At 51.7% G+C, this 15,368-nt stretch overlaps 1 protein-coding gene across 1 annotated transcript in view; it reads left to right on the plus strand.

Annotated features, from left to right (window-relative positions):
- Nucleotides 1-1,254, plus strand: part of LOC308229405 (acid-sensing ion channel 2) — a 437,190-nt gene extending 435,936 nt beyond the window's left edge. The window contains exon 10 of the mRNA XM_080633395.1: nucleotides 13-1,254. Coding sequence (XP_080489521.1) covers nucleotides 13-114 — 102 coding nt within the window. The 3' untranslated portion in view covers nucleotides 115-1,254. The remainder of the gene's footprint in view (nucleotides 1-12) is intronic.
- The last annotated feature ends 14,114 nt before the right edge of the window (nucleotides 1,255-15,368 follow it).

Raw genomic sequence — 15,368 nt, forward strand, 5'->3', positions numbered from 1 at the left:
CTCCATCCGCAGAGCACTTGTGACCCCATGCCAAACCATTCGGAATCCATCAGCCACACTGTGACCGTGCCGCTGCAGGCCACCCTGGGAACGCTGGAGGAGATTGCCTGCTGACACCACCCGACCGCTCCACAGTGCCAACCCCTAAGGAAGGGAAAACTGCACAGGGAAGCAGGGACCGAGCTCAGGTTTGCCACGGGGGAAAAAAAAACCTAAAAACGTAATGACAAAAATAGAGTAAAATATAAAAAAAAAAAGGAAGAAAATCGCTATGCATTAAGCCAATAAATATATATATTATATATATACACTCTGCCAAAACCAAGCGAGAGGCGCCTTGGACTTGACTTGTGTTGTCCTTTCCTGTGGGGGGGTTGTCTTCAAGATGTGAAGGCAGCAGCCTGTTTTCGAACTGTACAAAACAAAGAGAGCACCACCAACCCCAGCCCTGCCATGTCACAAACTGCCACGTGTATAAAGCACTTGCATGCCAGTTCTTTTTACGGCACTATATTCCTATCTGTCTTTATAAGCTCTGTTCCTCTTTACAGTCTCTGATTTTCACTACAAGAAGGAACTCGCGGGCCCAGCCATCCCCTGAAATCACCATTACTAACGTCGTAGGCTGAATTAGAATAAAGAAACAAAAAGTCGCAGCTCTCGGATTCTTCTTACGTTCTTGTCCTTCGTGTCAGTCTGTGATGAATCTTAAGCTAAGCCGGGGCCCCCCGAGGCCGGGCCACCTCAACGCTACCAGTCACCCCAAGGTGAGCATCCCTGGAGAGGGGACGGACCGGGTGGCTCTTGGTGGATCGTCCCCCCCGGCTGCTGGGTCGTGCTCCTCCATCTGCAGTGCCTGGATTAGTCCGTGCGCGGCGGGTGGGCATGGGGGGGGGGGGAGGGTGTCTTTCTTTCTTTTTCTCTTTCTTTTCTTTAGTTCTTTCTAATATTTTTAATTCTTTTGAAGATTTTTTTTTTTTCATTTTTTATGTTGGATTTTGTGCTTTCTCCTCGTTCTCATGACTGATATTAAAGCTGGTCTTGTGGAAATGGCCGGGCTGTGTCATTTCTGCCTTGCCCCCCCACAACCCCTTGCCTTGCCCCCTCAAAAACCACCCAGTCCCCAGTGCAGCCTCAGCACAGGGTAAGGGGCAGACACCAGGACAACACACCCTTCACCCCCCTTTATCCCTTCCACCACATCTTCACACACATCCCAATGCACTGGGCGTGATGCTGTGCTCAGCCTCTGGTGCTCACCTGCATCCCTGTCTGCTCTGTGATGAGGGTCCAGCTCTGATGTTGTGCATTGAGGTCATCTCTTGGAGCCTCATTTGTTAGCAGGAGTTTAAATAGAACTGGGTCAAAATGATGCTGCTTTACCCCAGTAAGGAGAGAAGGCAAGTTTCCTGCAGCTCCAAACCCTGCTGGTCCTGTAGATCCTGTGGGAATGGGAGGAGGATGTGATGGGAAGGGGTGTTTGTATCTCTGGTAGCTCATGACTGAGGGCTGCTGAATAGCCAATGACCTCCACTAGTGCGGTGTCCACAGCAAGGAGAAACACATCTGGACTCTGAAAAGCTGTTCTGAGAGAGCTGATGGAGCCCCAGCCTTTGGGAGGGCATTAACTCAAATCATGTCTCCCCCATCACATGCCACCAAACCTAAGCCCGACAACAGGGCCTTGGAGCAGCGATGCTCCCACATCTGCCACTGCAGCTGCCCGAAGTGACCTGTGTGAAGCAGCACATCGGCAGGGCAGCCACAGCAACGGGCTCTTTCCATGTGTCCTTTCCTGGTTGGGGCTGGAGTCCATCCCAAGCTCAGGCTCTCAAGCAGTGCCCATGGTTTTCCCACGCCCATAGGACATGACTCTTGGCTTTTCCTCCAGCAGCTGGGTTGGGATCTTCTCCGGCTGCTGCAGAGCTGGCCCCTGTAAGGAGCAGTAAGGCTTGGGGCTGAGCACAGCCCTGAAACCTTCACCAAGCAGGGAGGCAGAGAGAGTCCTTTAAGACATCCAGAGACAGCAGACGGTTCCAATCCAATCCTCTCCAGGCTGGTAGAGAAGTGCTTAGAGGATGTGTGCTCAGATGTGTGCCCTTTGAAGGGTTAAGAGTGACAGCGACTCCAAGATTCAATTCCATGCATATGAATTTCTCCAGTTGGTGGTTTATTAAATCTCCATTGAAAGATTTTGGTAGAGTCATTAGGAATCTGCTGAAAGTGGATGAGGTTGGACACCATGGGGATGCCCAGAGGTACTGTGAAGAGCTTTGCTAATACCACCTATAAAGGAAAGCCACTTGAGCAGGGACGGCAGGGCTTGGCATGAGGATGGCATCGCTGATTGCTCCTGAAGAGCACATACTCCAAATGCCTTGCTGAAGAGCTCATTTTGTGTTGCCGGGTTGGATTATCTCCTGAGACCTGGATGCTGGCCATGTGTTCATTATCCATGGAATGCCCAGGAGCTCATCGGCAGCCTGGCTGCAGAGCTATGGAGCTGCCAAGCTCTGTCTCTCCTTGCCAAACCCCTGGTTGATGCAGTCCCTTTCGGACCAGTGGAGGGAATTGGTGCCCGGCCTGGCTCAAGGTGATGCACTGCAACATCTGCAGGCTCTTGGCCATGCCCATGACACTGGATGAACCAGCCAGCTCCTCATGCAGACTGATCCTTCTATCCCTTACGCTCATTAGTGGCTGGAAGGGAGCTGGCCTTTTACCCATGGTGGATTTCTGTACTGTATTTGTGCTTGAAGGAGCAGGAGTGCCTCCACCTTTGGGTTGGAGCCTAAGGGTGAACTTGGGACTTTACAAGATCCAGCCCCCAAACACAAAAGCAACTCAATGACAGAGTGTGGGCATAGAGAGAGGATGGGGAATGAGCAGTGAGATGCTGCTGACAGTGCCCATCCCTAGCAGATAATCTGGTACCGTTTGACAGCTAATAGAGGAGGAGGTACCACCAAACTGGGCAGATCCTGGGCTACTTTGCTAATCTCATGGGGCAGACCTTTACCAAAAGAGGTATTTGAATACTGAGCCTATGTATCAACCAGAACAGCCCCATAGGCACCTTTGGGCTCACCACCAAACTGTGTCACATCAACACACTGGGACAGCAGCAGTGTAAGGGGTAGGTTGAGGGACGGACACTGCCCCACACTGAGAGCGACCAACCCACACACCAGGCCCTCTGAGGCCTGCAGAGCTCTTGGCTGCCTTGTGTCCTTTTGCCCTATGAATCCAACACACCACAACCCCCATGATGGAGATGCCACCCCTCATCCAGAGCTGGGGGCTGCCCTGCTTTCAGGAGGCTGCTGGGACTGCAAGCACACGGCTCTGGCTCGGTGCTGACATAGTGCTCTGCAGCACCGGCTGCTTGAGCAGGAGGCCAGCAGAAGGTGGAATAAGATGAACCTCAGCCATGGTGTCTTCCGTCCCTCTGTGTAAGGTGGGTCACGCTGGGGCACTCGCAGTGGGTTTGGCAGCTTCAGCACTGGTGGATTTACGCTTGCCCAGAAGGTCTCTCCCATTCAGCCTGGAGAAGAGAAGCTGCGTGGAGACCTCAGGGCAGCTTCCAGTGTCTGAAGGGGGCTACAAGGATGCTGGGGAAGGACTTTTCATCAGGGACTGCAGTGACAGGACAAGGGGTGATGGGTTCAGACTGAAACAGGGGAAGTTCAGGTTGGAGATAAGGAAGCTCTTCCCTGTGAGGGTGCTGAGGCGCTGGCACAGGGTGCCCAGAGAAGCTGTGGCTGCCCCATCCCTGGCAGTGTTCAAGGCCAGGTTGGACACAGGGGCTTGGAGCAAGCTGCTCCAGTGGAAGGGGTCCCTGCCCGTGGCTGGGGTTGGAGCTGGGTGAGCTTTAAGGTCCCTTCCAACCCAACCCAGTCTGGGATTCTATGATATGAGAGGTCTGTGCACCGGAGTCTTTCCTCCACTGCTGGTTGCTTCTCGGAGCTGTGGTTTAAAGCAAAGGCCGTATTTCCATCACTCATCACGCTGTGTGACCTCCAAGACCCTCAGGGAACAACCACCCCTGGGTACAAAGTGATGCTCTATTGAGGATGGAGCATGCCAGTTGATGAGAGGCAACGCACGTCGTGTTGACTCTGGCTGTCTTATCCATCAGCTGCAAAGCCAAATTCATACTGGAACAAAGGGAACATTAAACCACGTCCTGGGAGCGGCCAAGGACACGCCTGCCAGCTCTCTGCACTAACACAAGCACTAATAAAGAGCTCAGCTTTATAGGGCTGCTGTGTTCAATGGCATCGCAATGGCAGCAAGGAGGAAGGCGTCACGAGGTGATGCTGGGCTGAGCCTGAAGGCTGATGCTGCAGGAGCCCAAATGGAATGGGATAAGCAGTCAACACGCATCAACCAACAGCTCTCATCTTGGCTGTAGAATGGGGTTTGAAGCTGCTCTCCCCATCCTCCTCCTATCTTACAGATCAGTTCATCCCATTTTTACCTGCTCTTCTCCTGCTTGAATGCCCAGTCCACCACACACCCACGGTGCTGGAAAGTGAGGGAGCTGGTTCATTCCTCTGGGCTCTCCTTAGCAGACAGCAGAGATTCACATCCCGCTGCTTCCCTGCTTGTGGCCCTGGGTAACAAGCCTTCTATGACCTCTCCTGGTGCCACCACACTCCTAGGAGCTGCAGAGCCCAGGTCTAAGAGAAAAGTCCCATCCTTGGCCTTAAAAAGCTCTTTGCAACCCTGTGCTCTCATCCATGTAGCTGTAGATGTCTTACAGCCATCCACAGCCACAAAATCCCCTTGTACAGATGCCATGATCCCCTTCAAGAGGACAAAAAATGTGAGGCTTAACTTCTCAGGCTGTGAAGTGTGTTTTGTTTCACAGTCACTCAGAAAAAAAAACCCCAAACCAAACCAAATGAAGGTCCCAAACCAAACCAATGAAGGGTCATTTCACCTCCTGATCCTCTCACCAATCTCCTGATGTTCTCACTCACCTCCTGATGCTCTCACCTTCACTTTGATGCTCTTTCCCACCAGCATCCTGACCCTCCCACCTGCCTCCTGATGCTCTTCTTGGCCTCCTGATTCCCCCACACCCCCTTTCCTGGCATCCCATTGATGAAGTATTCACATCAAGTGAGGTGGGAGAAACTTCATAGATTCATAGGATGGTTTGGGTTGGAAGGGACCTTAAGCTCATCCATTTCCAACCCCCTACCATGGGCGGGGATGCCTCACGCTGGACCATGTATCCCAAGGCTCTGTCCCACCTGAACACTGCCAGGTATGGGGTAGCTGCAGGTTCTCTGAGCATCCTGTGCCAGCGCCTCAGCACCCTCACAGTAAAGAACTTCTTCCTTACATCTAACCTGGACTTGCTCTGTTTCAGTTTGAACCCATCACCCCTTGTCCTACCACTACAGAATCTTCACGAGAGGGTGCATCATCCCATAAGGGCTTAGACCCTTTGGTGCTGTCATCCCCAGGCAGAAACTCATCAACCCTTTCTGGAAGCTATTCAACAGTTGGACATTTTTCCATGCTCACCCCAGAGAAACAGCCAGCAACAAACCCCACCACCACCACGAGGGTGCCTTTAACAACCACGAGCATCTTCTCTAAAAGGAACGCGAAGATCCAAACGCGGTGCTGTTTTCTCTTCCCGTTCCTCCCACCGCCGGAGTGAGCAAGGTGACATCCACTTCACAGTTTCCAACGCTCGGCAGGAAGCCTGGGAACATGCAAAGAAAACTGCGATTCTCACACAAATCCTCTGCTCCCTCCCACAAGGAGCTGGTGACGCTCAGGGTGCGCTCACAGGGCTTGGCAGCACGGTCCCATCCGCTTAAAGCCCATGGCATGGCGTGCTGGAGGATGTTCTCCTACCCAATAACCAGCCTCCTCCTGGCTCTTGCCCATCAAGCTCTGTCAGAAGATGTGCTGCGCCTGGATGGAGTGGTGAAGAAGCCAGGCTATATCATGAAGCATGCAATAGAAAATCATGACTTTGACCTCGTCTCCAAATGCCTTAGGAGAGCTTCTTGTTCAACCCCTTTCTCTGCTCATTCATCACCCCTGGCAGCTTCCAAAGGCACGAGCTGGTTCCAAGAAGAGTTGGCAGTGACTTCTCAGGCGTGATTCAGGTTCTGCATGAGGACTCCTGGTTGAGTACAAGCGGGGAAACCCAGTTGGCGGCTCTGCTGGGATGAAGATAAGCTCAGCCCAAGCAGCCATGGGGCTGGTGAACCATGCACATGGCTCCAAGCTGTTCCCAGCACTTGCCGCCTTCTCCTGGAAGCGTTGTCCTAGGAGGTGGGGGATGAACACAGACGGCTGGAGGCAAAGGGGCCTGGAGAGGGATAATGCGAACAAAGCCATGAGAAATCAGATTTCTTTCATGCCCCTGCTCATGGAGCAATCACTTTCCACCACGCCACAGAACTGAGCAGCTCTGTGACACCGCAGAGCTGGGGCTGGAGGGCTGCAGCATCACAACCCTGGCAGCTGATTACACCTTTTCCTTTACAAATCAGCTTGAACCAGCTCCAAAGAGTCACAAGAAAATAAAGTGACATTCAAGTGCATCCACTCGAGCCCCCTCCTTTAACAACTGTGTTGGCATTGGCTTCATTCCTGGGTCCAGAGACCAAGTGGCAGCTCTGCCACTTCCTCAGCAGTGGGAGAGACTTTAAATTCTCATGAAATTTTCTTTTTTTTCATATTCTCCTTATTGAAAGCAGCCCTGAGGAGGAGGACTTGGGGGTGCTGGGTGAGGAGAAGCTCCCCATGACCCAGCTTCAGTGAGCACTTGAGCCCAGAACTACACCCCCAGAGTGTGAGCAGCAGCTCAGGGAGGGGATCCTGCCCCTCTGCTGCTCTCTGGGGAGACCCCCCCTGCAGCCCTGATCCAGCTCTGGGGCAGCAGCACAAGAGGGACGTGGAGCTGCTGGAGCGAGGGCAGAGGAGGCCCTGGAGATGCTGCGAGGGCTGAAGCAGCTCTGCTCTGGAGCCAGGCTGAGAGAGCTGGGCTGGGGCAGCCTGGACAAGAGAAGGCTCCTGAAGGGGAGACCTGAGAGCAGCTCCAGTGCCTAAAGGGGCTGCAGGAAACCTGGAGAGGGGCTTTGGACAAGGGCCTGTAGGGACAGGCCAAGGGGAATGGCTTGAACCTGGCTGGACACAGGGGCTTGGAGCAAGCTGCTCCAGTGGGAGGTGTCCCTGCCTGTGGCAGGGGGTTGGAACATCACCTCCCAACCTGCTGAGCAAGCCCAGAGAAGAGCCATGCTCAAGGGTTGCCAAGTAAAAAGGGCAGCTCCAAGCACTTGCCTAATGATTTGCTGCAAATTAGCCCCATGCTGGCTTGGAGTCCAATAAAAGGCAAAAGGAATGTGAAAGAGATGGCATAGTTCATCCCCACCCCTCTAGGACTGCCTATTTATTGTTGTGCTATATCTGCGCTGTGCAAGAAGACACTTTGCATTCAGTCTGCAGAGCTGTCTGAAGAAAGGGACCAGGGCTGTACTGAAGAGACTGGATTCTCCCACCTGGTGAAGGTCCTTCACGTCTGTGCTGCCCCTGTGCAGTGCTTCTGCAGATTCCTATCTATCTCAGATGCTGCATCTTCTCTGGCAATCACAGCTTTCCCCTGAAAAACAACGTTCCTGATTATTTATTAATAGTTGCTCCAGCTGGGAATGTCCGTGGGCACCAGCCTCCTGCTGCCTGGGCTCAGGAAAACTGTTCCTGAGTAAGTTTTGGTTCTAAGAGCATGGGGATTTAGATGTGTTTTCTGCTTGCGCTTCTTTCTGAGCTGATTCCACCAGCCCTGTTGTTATTGACGCATCTTATCTCTTGGATGTTTCATGGAAGAGCAGAAACTGAAGGCTCCCATCCAACATCTCTCCTTTCCCATTAGAATCAGGAGAAATAACTGCAGGTCTTCACATGTTCCATCCTCCTGAGACTGCACCCATGCTGTGTCCTGTCTGTGATGCACCTTGTGAGATGGTGTTCCTGCTGTTGGGATGCTGCTGCAGCTCCCTGCGGCTCTGGGACGAGTAGGAACAACAGACAAATAAACACTGGAAAAGCACCTGATCCTCTTGGGATCAACAACTGATGGAGATGCGCAGTTCAGCTGATGGAATGGGTACAAAAGCAAAGCAGGTCACTGCTGTCAGCTTGATAAGGGAACATGACAAAGCTGTTACGTTTCCCAACCTTCCCCTTCAAGCCGACAGGTCTTGGAAAATTAAAAAGCACATGCACATGTGTGTGTCTGTCACATCCTTCCCTCTGGCATTCGTGTGCAAGCGAGAGCTCGAAATAGCAAAGTGATGACGCTGGACCATTTTGCAGGATGCTCAAGTGCCAGCACTGCTGTCACACCACGCCTGGCTCAAAACACACACGAGAACGGTGGAACAACACTGGTGGTGTGCTCAGGCTCCCGATTCCTTGTGGATTCTCCCTTCTCTGATTCACAGCAACACCAGAAGCATTTTCTGGGTGCATCCGAACAAAACGGTTCTGGTTTGGAGTTTCCTTTCCAAAGCCATCCCATTTGTGGTGTTTGTCATTGTGCAGTGGAGGGGAAGGAGCCTCAATCACAGCTTTTCCCTCCTGCTTTCTTCCATTCCAAGGAGTTGAGTTCAAACTAAAGCACTATGTTTGATTTTGTCTTGGTTTACGCATCCAACAATGCAAGCCTTAGCTCCACATAAAATGCCTCTTGGAGGTGAACCACATCCCTTGCAGTTTGGCAAGTCCAACCAGCGCAACTGTCCCCTTATTGACTTTGCCGTTTCGACCCAGCCTTTCTCAAGAGGAACCCCTTCAAACTGAGCATCTTCTTTTCAGCAGAGAAGCTTTGTCCTGCAGCTACAACAGAAACTTGGGGATGGTTTTATCCAGCTCCTGCCACCAGATCCAGCTTTCTGGATCTCCAATTCCTTCCCTCCGTCAGCACTGCTTTTCAAACACTGTTAGAGGTTGTTCAGGAGACACAATCTCTCTCTGCACATCCCACAAGCAGCTTGCCTACAGGAAGCTGATCTTTTCCTCCTCCTGTTCATTCTAATTGCTGAAACTTACTTCTCATATGGTTTTCCTTGTAAAAAATCTGCATTCAGTTTGATCCCGATCGTACCCATCAAGACAAATTCAGCTCCTCTCTCATCTTTTTAATCTCTTCCTCTGTTGCTTTCTCTCCTGCTCCAGTAACATCAAAGAGCCTTTTCCTTGTCACTGCCACGCTCACACTTCCTCTTGGCACGTCACTGGTATTAATTTCTGCTTTCAGAGGTGTTCTTGTCTCGGTGTCGGGAAGTATTAACTCCAGACATCAGAAGCAAGCTGCTCCGCGTGGGGCTGACAGGCAACTGCAGTCTCCTCGGGATGCTCAATGTGCATCCCAGGTTTTCCCTGGTGAGGGTTTTCCATGCTGTGTACTTGCTTCCAGAGGCACCAGGCACTCTGGAATGTTGCTATCTGTGTATTAGAGAGCCAAAGAGACCAGTGGGAGAGCTGAGCAAGGGAGAGGAGCTGGTCCAAGTGCTCGCAGCATCCAAAACCTAAGGTCCAAACGAGTGAAGATCCGGCTGGTTTTCCAGCATGGGGATGGGCTCGTGGGTAAAGACATGGGTGAAGGGGGATGTTGGGTGAAACACTGGCACAGGTTGCTCAGAGAGGTGGTAGATGCCCCATCCCTGGCAGTGTTCAAGGCCAGGTTGGACACAGGGGCTTGGAGCAAGCTGCTCTAGTGGAAGGTGTCCCTGTCCGTGGTAGGGGTTGGAGCTGGAGGAGCTTTAAGGTCCCTTCCAAACCAAACCATTCCATGACTCTGTGCATGCCTGCCCTCATGGCTGTGCACACACCAGCTGTGAGCAGAGCCAGCACACACAGCTCCGGTCCATGCCCAAGCATCCTGCTCAGCAAATCCATGTTTCCCGGTGCAGATCCTAGAAGCCCAGCTGGGAGGACCCCACACCAATGACGCGCGGTGGTGAAGTCACACCAGCAACGCTGGGCTGGGCAGCGCTTGGGCTCAGAGCAGCGTGCGGTGGTCGGTGCTTGCACTGATGGCAGGTTGCAGGCACGGGGGTGGCACGTGCCCACATCCGTCCGGGTCACCTCACCCACATTCAGACAACGGTCTGCCAGGTCCTGACACTTTGCTGGCACAAGTGTGGCTGCACCTGAGTTCACAGCCACCAAGCTCCCTCCAGGGTCACTTTTCTAATGACACAAAGCCACGTTCCTACCATAAAAGTGCTGTTATTGGCGTGTTAATGTCACAGGCAGCAGCTCCAGCACATGCAACATCCCATAACCATGGTGTTTATTCATCCATGAATGAAATAAATGGATCCTGGGAATTAGAAATGGCCACTTGTCCCATCAAAGCCTATCAATTTCCATATCATTCCTCCCTAAGGACAGTTTCTAATTGCTTCCTGAATGATCCCAGTTCTCCTCTTCACAGCTTTGCCTCCCAGGCCCATGGAGGTGAAAAATGCATCCCTGTGCTTGCTCAGATTGTTTGACTTGTGTTCAGACCTCTTCATATCCCAGTGAATTCCTAGGCTGCCTTCAGGCTGGTGGTGGTTGCAGATGGCTGAAGGTGATGCTTTTCACCCAGGGTCTCAGCGCTCTGAGTGGAGATGGGCCCTTCATTGCACCTAACTCCTGTTGTCTGGAAGTGCAGCCTCCAGGCTGAGAGTCACTGAGGCATTTCCCACCAGTGGAAGTAAGGACACCTATAAGAGAAAGTTCATCCTCTGCCCTGTCTGCAATGGGAAGTGCTTCAGCATAGAAGGTTTTAATCTTTGTCCAAGATTTAGAAATATCCCTGTGATGATTCAGTCTTTGCCGGGCTCAAATTGGCCCATTTCATGGCCACATGCATGGGGAGGTTACTAACAACAACTAAGACACCAACTGATGGCACTGAACCTTTCAGAGGGAGTCCAAGGAAGCTTGTTACACAAGAAGAGGTTAAAGACGCGTCCGCAGCCACCAAAGACGGAACAAGATCAAGCAGTTGGCAGAACCAACGTGGAGAGATGCCATCAAACCCATAGAAGAGCTGAGTGTGAGCGCATCACTCCAACGTCAACAAGTGCTGAATGTTGCAGATGAGCTTCTTCAATGAGCCATTGCAACCTCGCCCCAGCTGAGCTCATTGTAAAGGGGCCTGTCCCAGCTTGTCACTGTTCTTAATGAATTACACTCTATGCTCTGCTTTTCCCATGAGGAGCTGCTTTTCCCATTCCCGCTCAAAGAGGAGCTTTGGAAGGTGACAGGTTTTGCTCATAACCTCAGTGCTAAGTATGCATCTGCAGCTATTTTTTGACCCGAGTTTGCAAGGCTACATCTGAGACACCTTGAGGAGAGCAGAAGCGACAGGCTCCTCACGCCAAGAGTCATCGTAGGGATGAAACTAGAGATGAGCAGTTTCCACAGGGACCAGAAAAATACCCAGCAAATATTCATGGAGCTATCATCTGCTGGAATATCTTCCATCACACAGCAGCACTGCAAGGCCAGCGCCCCCACTGGAAGAAGGGTCGCTGTCATCTCCATTTCATTGCCACTTGCTCAAGGTCCCCCAACTACACAGACCAGAGTGGAGAGAAACCCATTTCTTCCCTACCAGTTTCATTTCTAGCATGCACCCAGCTTCTCTATCCCATCGGATGCTCTGAGAACCAGCGATATCACTGATCCTCAGAGCGTGGTTATCACTCCCAGTAATCACAAACTGTGAAGTACATTCCCATGGTCCATTCAACGTGCACCCCCCTCCAGAGACTGCCAGCAAGGAGGTCAATTAGAAACAGTTTGGCTCATGGTTTTAGTAGAAAGAATGTCCTTGTTATCCGTTAGTTTGGACAGAAAGAGCCGAAGCCTAATCCCAGCCCATGGGAATCGCTTGTTACAATGCTTCTCGCACAGCTTGGTGGTTTCTGAAGGTTTCGTTGCCTTTTCCACCCCATGGTTGTTGATGGCAGTCCAAGAGCTCAGAGCATTTCTGGAGAGCTGCAGTCATTGTTGGTTTCTTGGCTGTATCTAACAGCATGAATATTTATGTGCTTCATGTTTGACTTGAGGGTTACACTATCAGAAGCTGCTGTTTTTCCTTCCCTCCTCTGTGTGTTTCTCTGACTCTGCATTGTTATTCCAGATACAGAAATATTCCTTGGTCTCCTTAAAAATGTAATATTGACACTGCAGGGTTCCTGCTCTTCCCTGCGCCAAGAAGCAGTGAGTTGCCACCGGCACGCTCAGAGCACACACATTGCATTGGCCGTGGACCAGAACGAGCCAACATCACGGCTTGTCAACTGAGAAACACTGCAGAGGGGGTTTGGCATAGGGAGGATCAGGCTAATCCCACCTAAAGGACCATAGCATTGAAGCCCTCAGCCATGTCTCCAAGTGTCTCAAATCCATGTTTCAACTCCCTTGGTGGAGCTCTAAGGTGAGAGGTGATGGTGAGTCCTATGGCCAGTGGTGTGGGGCAGGACCTCTCTCAGTTCACTGGTTTGAGGACTTCAGAGAATCCCAGAGTGGTTTGGGTTGAAGGGACCTTAAAGCTCCTCCAGCTCCAACCCCTGCCACGGGCAGGGACCCCTTCCACTGGAGCAGCTTGCTCCAAGCCCCTGTGTCCAACCTGGCCTTGAACACTGCCAGGGATGGGGCAGCCACAGCTTCTCTGGGCACCCTGGGCCAGCGCCTCAGCACCCTCACAGGGAAGAGCTTCTGCCTAAGAGCTCATCTCAGTCTCCCCTCTGGCAGGTTAAAGCCATTCCCCTTGGCCTGTCCCTACAGGCCCTTGTCCCAAGCCCATCTCCAGGTTTCCTGCAGCCCCTTTAGGCACTGGAGCTGCTCTAAGGTCTCCCAGCAGCTTTCCTGTGTTTTTGCCCTCTCTAGCCCTCCAAGCTCAAGGCTGCCCCATAGGCTTCCACAACTTTCCAGACAAGGTGAATGGAGCAAAGGCACAATGAACCCTGAGGTCCTGGACAACACTGAGGCTGCTAATGAATGCAGGTGTGGGAAACACCATAGCCCATTCAGCTTGTGGCTCTGCCTCCCACAACATGCACTGCTGGCTACTTCACAAAATGTTGCACTAAATCAGCACTGAAATGATCTGCATAAGATGTTTCTTTTTAATCCTACTTGGTTACAGCTGATCCGTGATCTCCATCACCAACATCTTCTGTTGGTGTACAGCTCAGAGCAGGGATGTCATGCTCTCAAGAGTCCCTGGGCAAGAAGACACACTAGGGAGAGGTGCCCAGTTTGCCCCCATGGACCACTTCATTGCATCACTCTGCTCTTAGCTTCTTCTCTAAACTGCACACTTACAGTTGTTACCCTCCCTAAAATTACTGCATTCCTCAGGACCAGCCTCTGAGCCCTCCTGAGGCAGTGGGACATCAAAACTGGATGCCCCCAGCTAAACACATTATTGAACAGGAAGTTACGTGAGAAACTCCTTTTAATCCAGACCCTGCTAAGCCTATAAGCACAATTAAAAGAGTTCATTCCAACACACATTGTTTTAGCTTGACAAGCATGCATCTCATTTCCCATCACCGTTCCCATCCGCCTGCCTTGGCAAGGCGCTTCCCAAGCTCCCTGGAGCCTTTTCTGGTCATGACTCACCTAAATAAGCGACAGGAGCTCCCAGGTTTGCCACCTTCCTGTTCACCCACCTCCTGCTCATTAATACATGAGGCTTTATGCTGTTGGGACAAAAGGTGATCACTGACCTTGGTGAGCAACAAGAGTACCAAGGTCTCATTTGCAAACCCAATGGGAGGAGCACTGGAGCCCATTTCCATGGTGAAGCAGCAGAAAGGGGACAGGGCAGCAGCCTGGTGCTGTGTGCCAGGGGTTGCCTTGGTTGCAAACTCAGCCACAAGCTGGGTCTATTCCTGGTGCAGTCGTGCTCATCTGCAAAAACAAAAGCACAAGAGCAGCCTCAGTTGGAGGCAGAAACCAGGAGGGACGGGAGCAGGACCTTGGGAGAAGGGCAGAGCATGGGGGACACTTCCACCCACCTCCAACGGGGACTTCTCCAGATGCAGGCATGGAAAGGTCTTCACCAAAGGGAACCCCACCACTATCCATCAGGAGCCCTGAGGGGAAGAGGAGCTGCTGCAGGGACTGGAAGGATGCAGAGGAAAGCATCCTTGTAAACTGTGTGTTTGTTTGCCGAGTGCAGGATCCAGCGTTTCAATTATGGATGACAAAATAAGGCATAATAGTCGCATTTACAAGCAGCAGTTTGTCATATGGGTCGCAGATGAAATATTTACAAGCAAAGTAGATGCCTTCTTGCCTGGATAGGATTCCTGGGCTTCTCCCTCACACACAGGTTTGCAAATGCTGTGCCAGGACCTAGGAAAACCATTCAAACCCCGGAATGGGCTCCCAGTTTGAATCTAAACCATACATAAAATATTAGTTCCCATTTTTATTGAACGGCTGGTGGTAGAGGATTCCCATGTGGGACTGCAAAAGAGATTTAAGGGCTGGTGGTGCTCGGGAGGGAGGAGTGTTTGTAGGGACCCAGAGGGGAAGGGGAGGAGGACCAGGCCCTGGGCCCCCCAGCAGTGCTGCCAAACAGATCCCCAAAGGCTGGAGAGGCAGCAAGCCACAGAAGGCAAGGATTAGGAAGAGGGGAGGGAGAAGGGATCTTATCCCCAATGCTACCAATGCCCCTATCCCGGGGTCTCATGCACTGGAAAGTGAGCGATGCTGTCCGAGCATCCCAGGCTCCTCATCCCTCCCAGCAGGAAGGTGCTTTGCACATGGAGCTTTAAGATGCATGAACAGGAATAAACAGCACATTAGAGAAGATGAATCTTGTCCAGGCTGATACGATCCATCTCCCAGAGCGTGCTCCATGTGAAATTTCATTAGCTTCCAGAGGGGAGTTGCTCTGCTTGTAATAATTGATAATTATCCCAAGTGATGCATGGCTTGGTGGTGGTGAATGATTGCTTCCCTCCATGCCAGTGACTTCATCATTTTGCCTGGTTGAAGACTCACGTTTACGCTCACATCCTTTTTAAGGGAGGCCTTGGGGAGTGTAATTCACGCTTTTAAGGCCTCCTACAGCAACGCTCCACCCGTCACCACTGAGATCTGCTCTTTACATTTCCCTAATGATCCCACAAAGACCTGGGGAGTCCACAGAGGGGTGGAAGTCATCGATCTACTGCAGAAGTCATTTGTCACCTTTCATTTGTCCCAAGCCCAGAAGCCTTCCCTGATGTCCACAGGAGAGAAGAACATAGCAAAGGCTCATTAGGCTGTGAATCCCTCTGTGCATTGAATTCCCAATGAAACAGTAGTCTCAATCCTTG

This window comes from Psittacula echo (assembly GCF_963264785.1).
Source record: "Psittacula echo genome assembly, chromosome: 23".
Lineage (NCBI taxonomy): Eukaryota > Metazoa > Chordata > Aves > Psittaciformes > Psittacidae > Psittacula > Psittacula echo.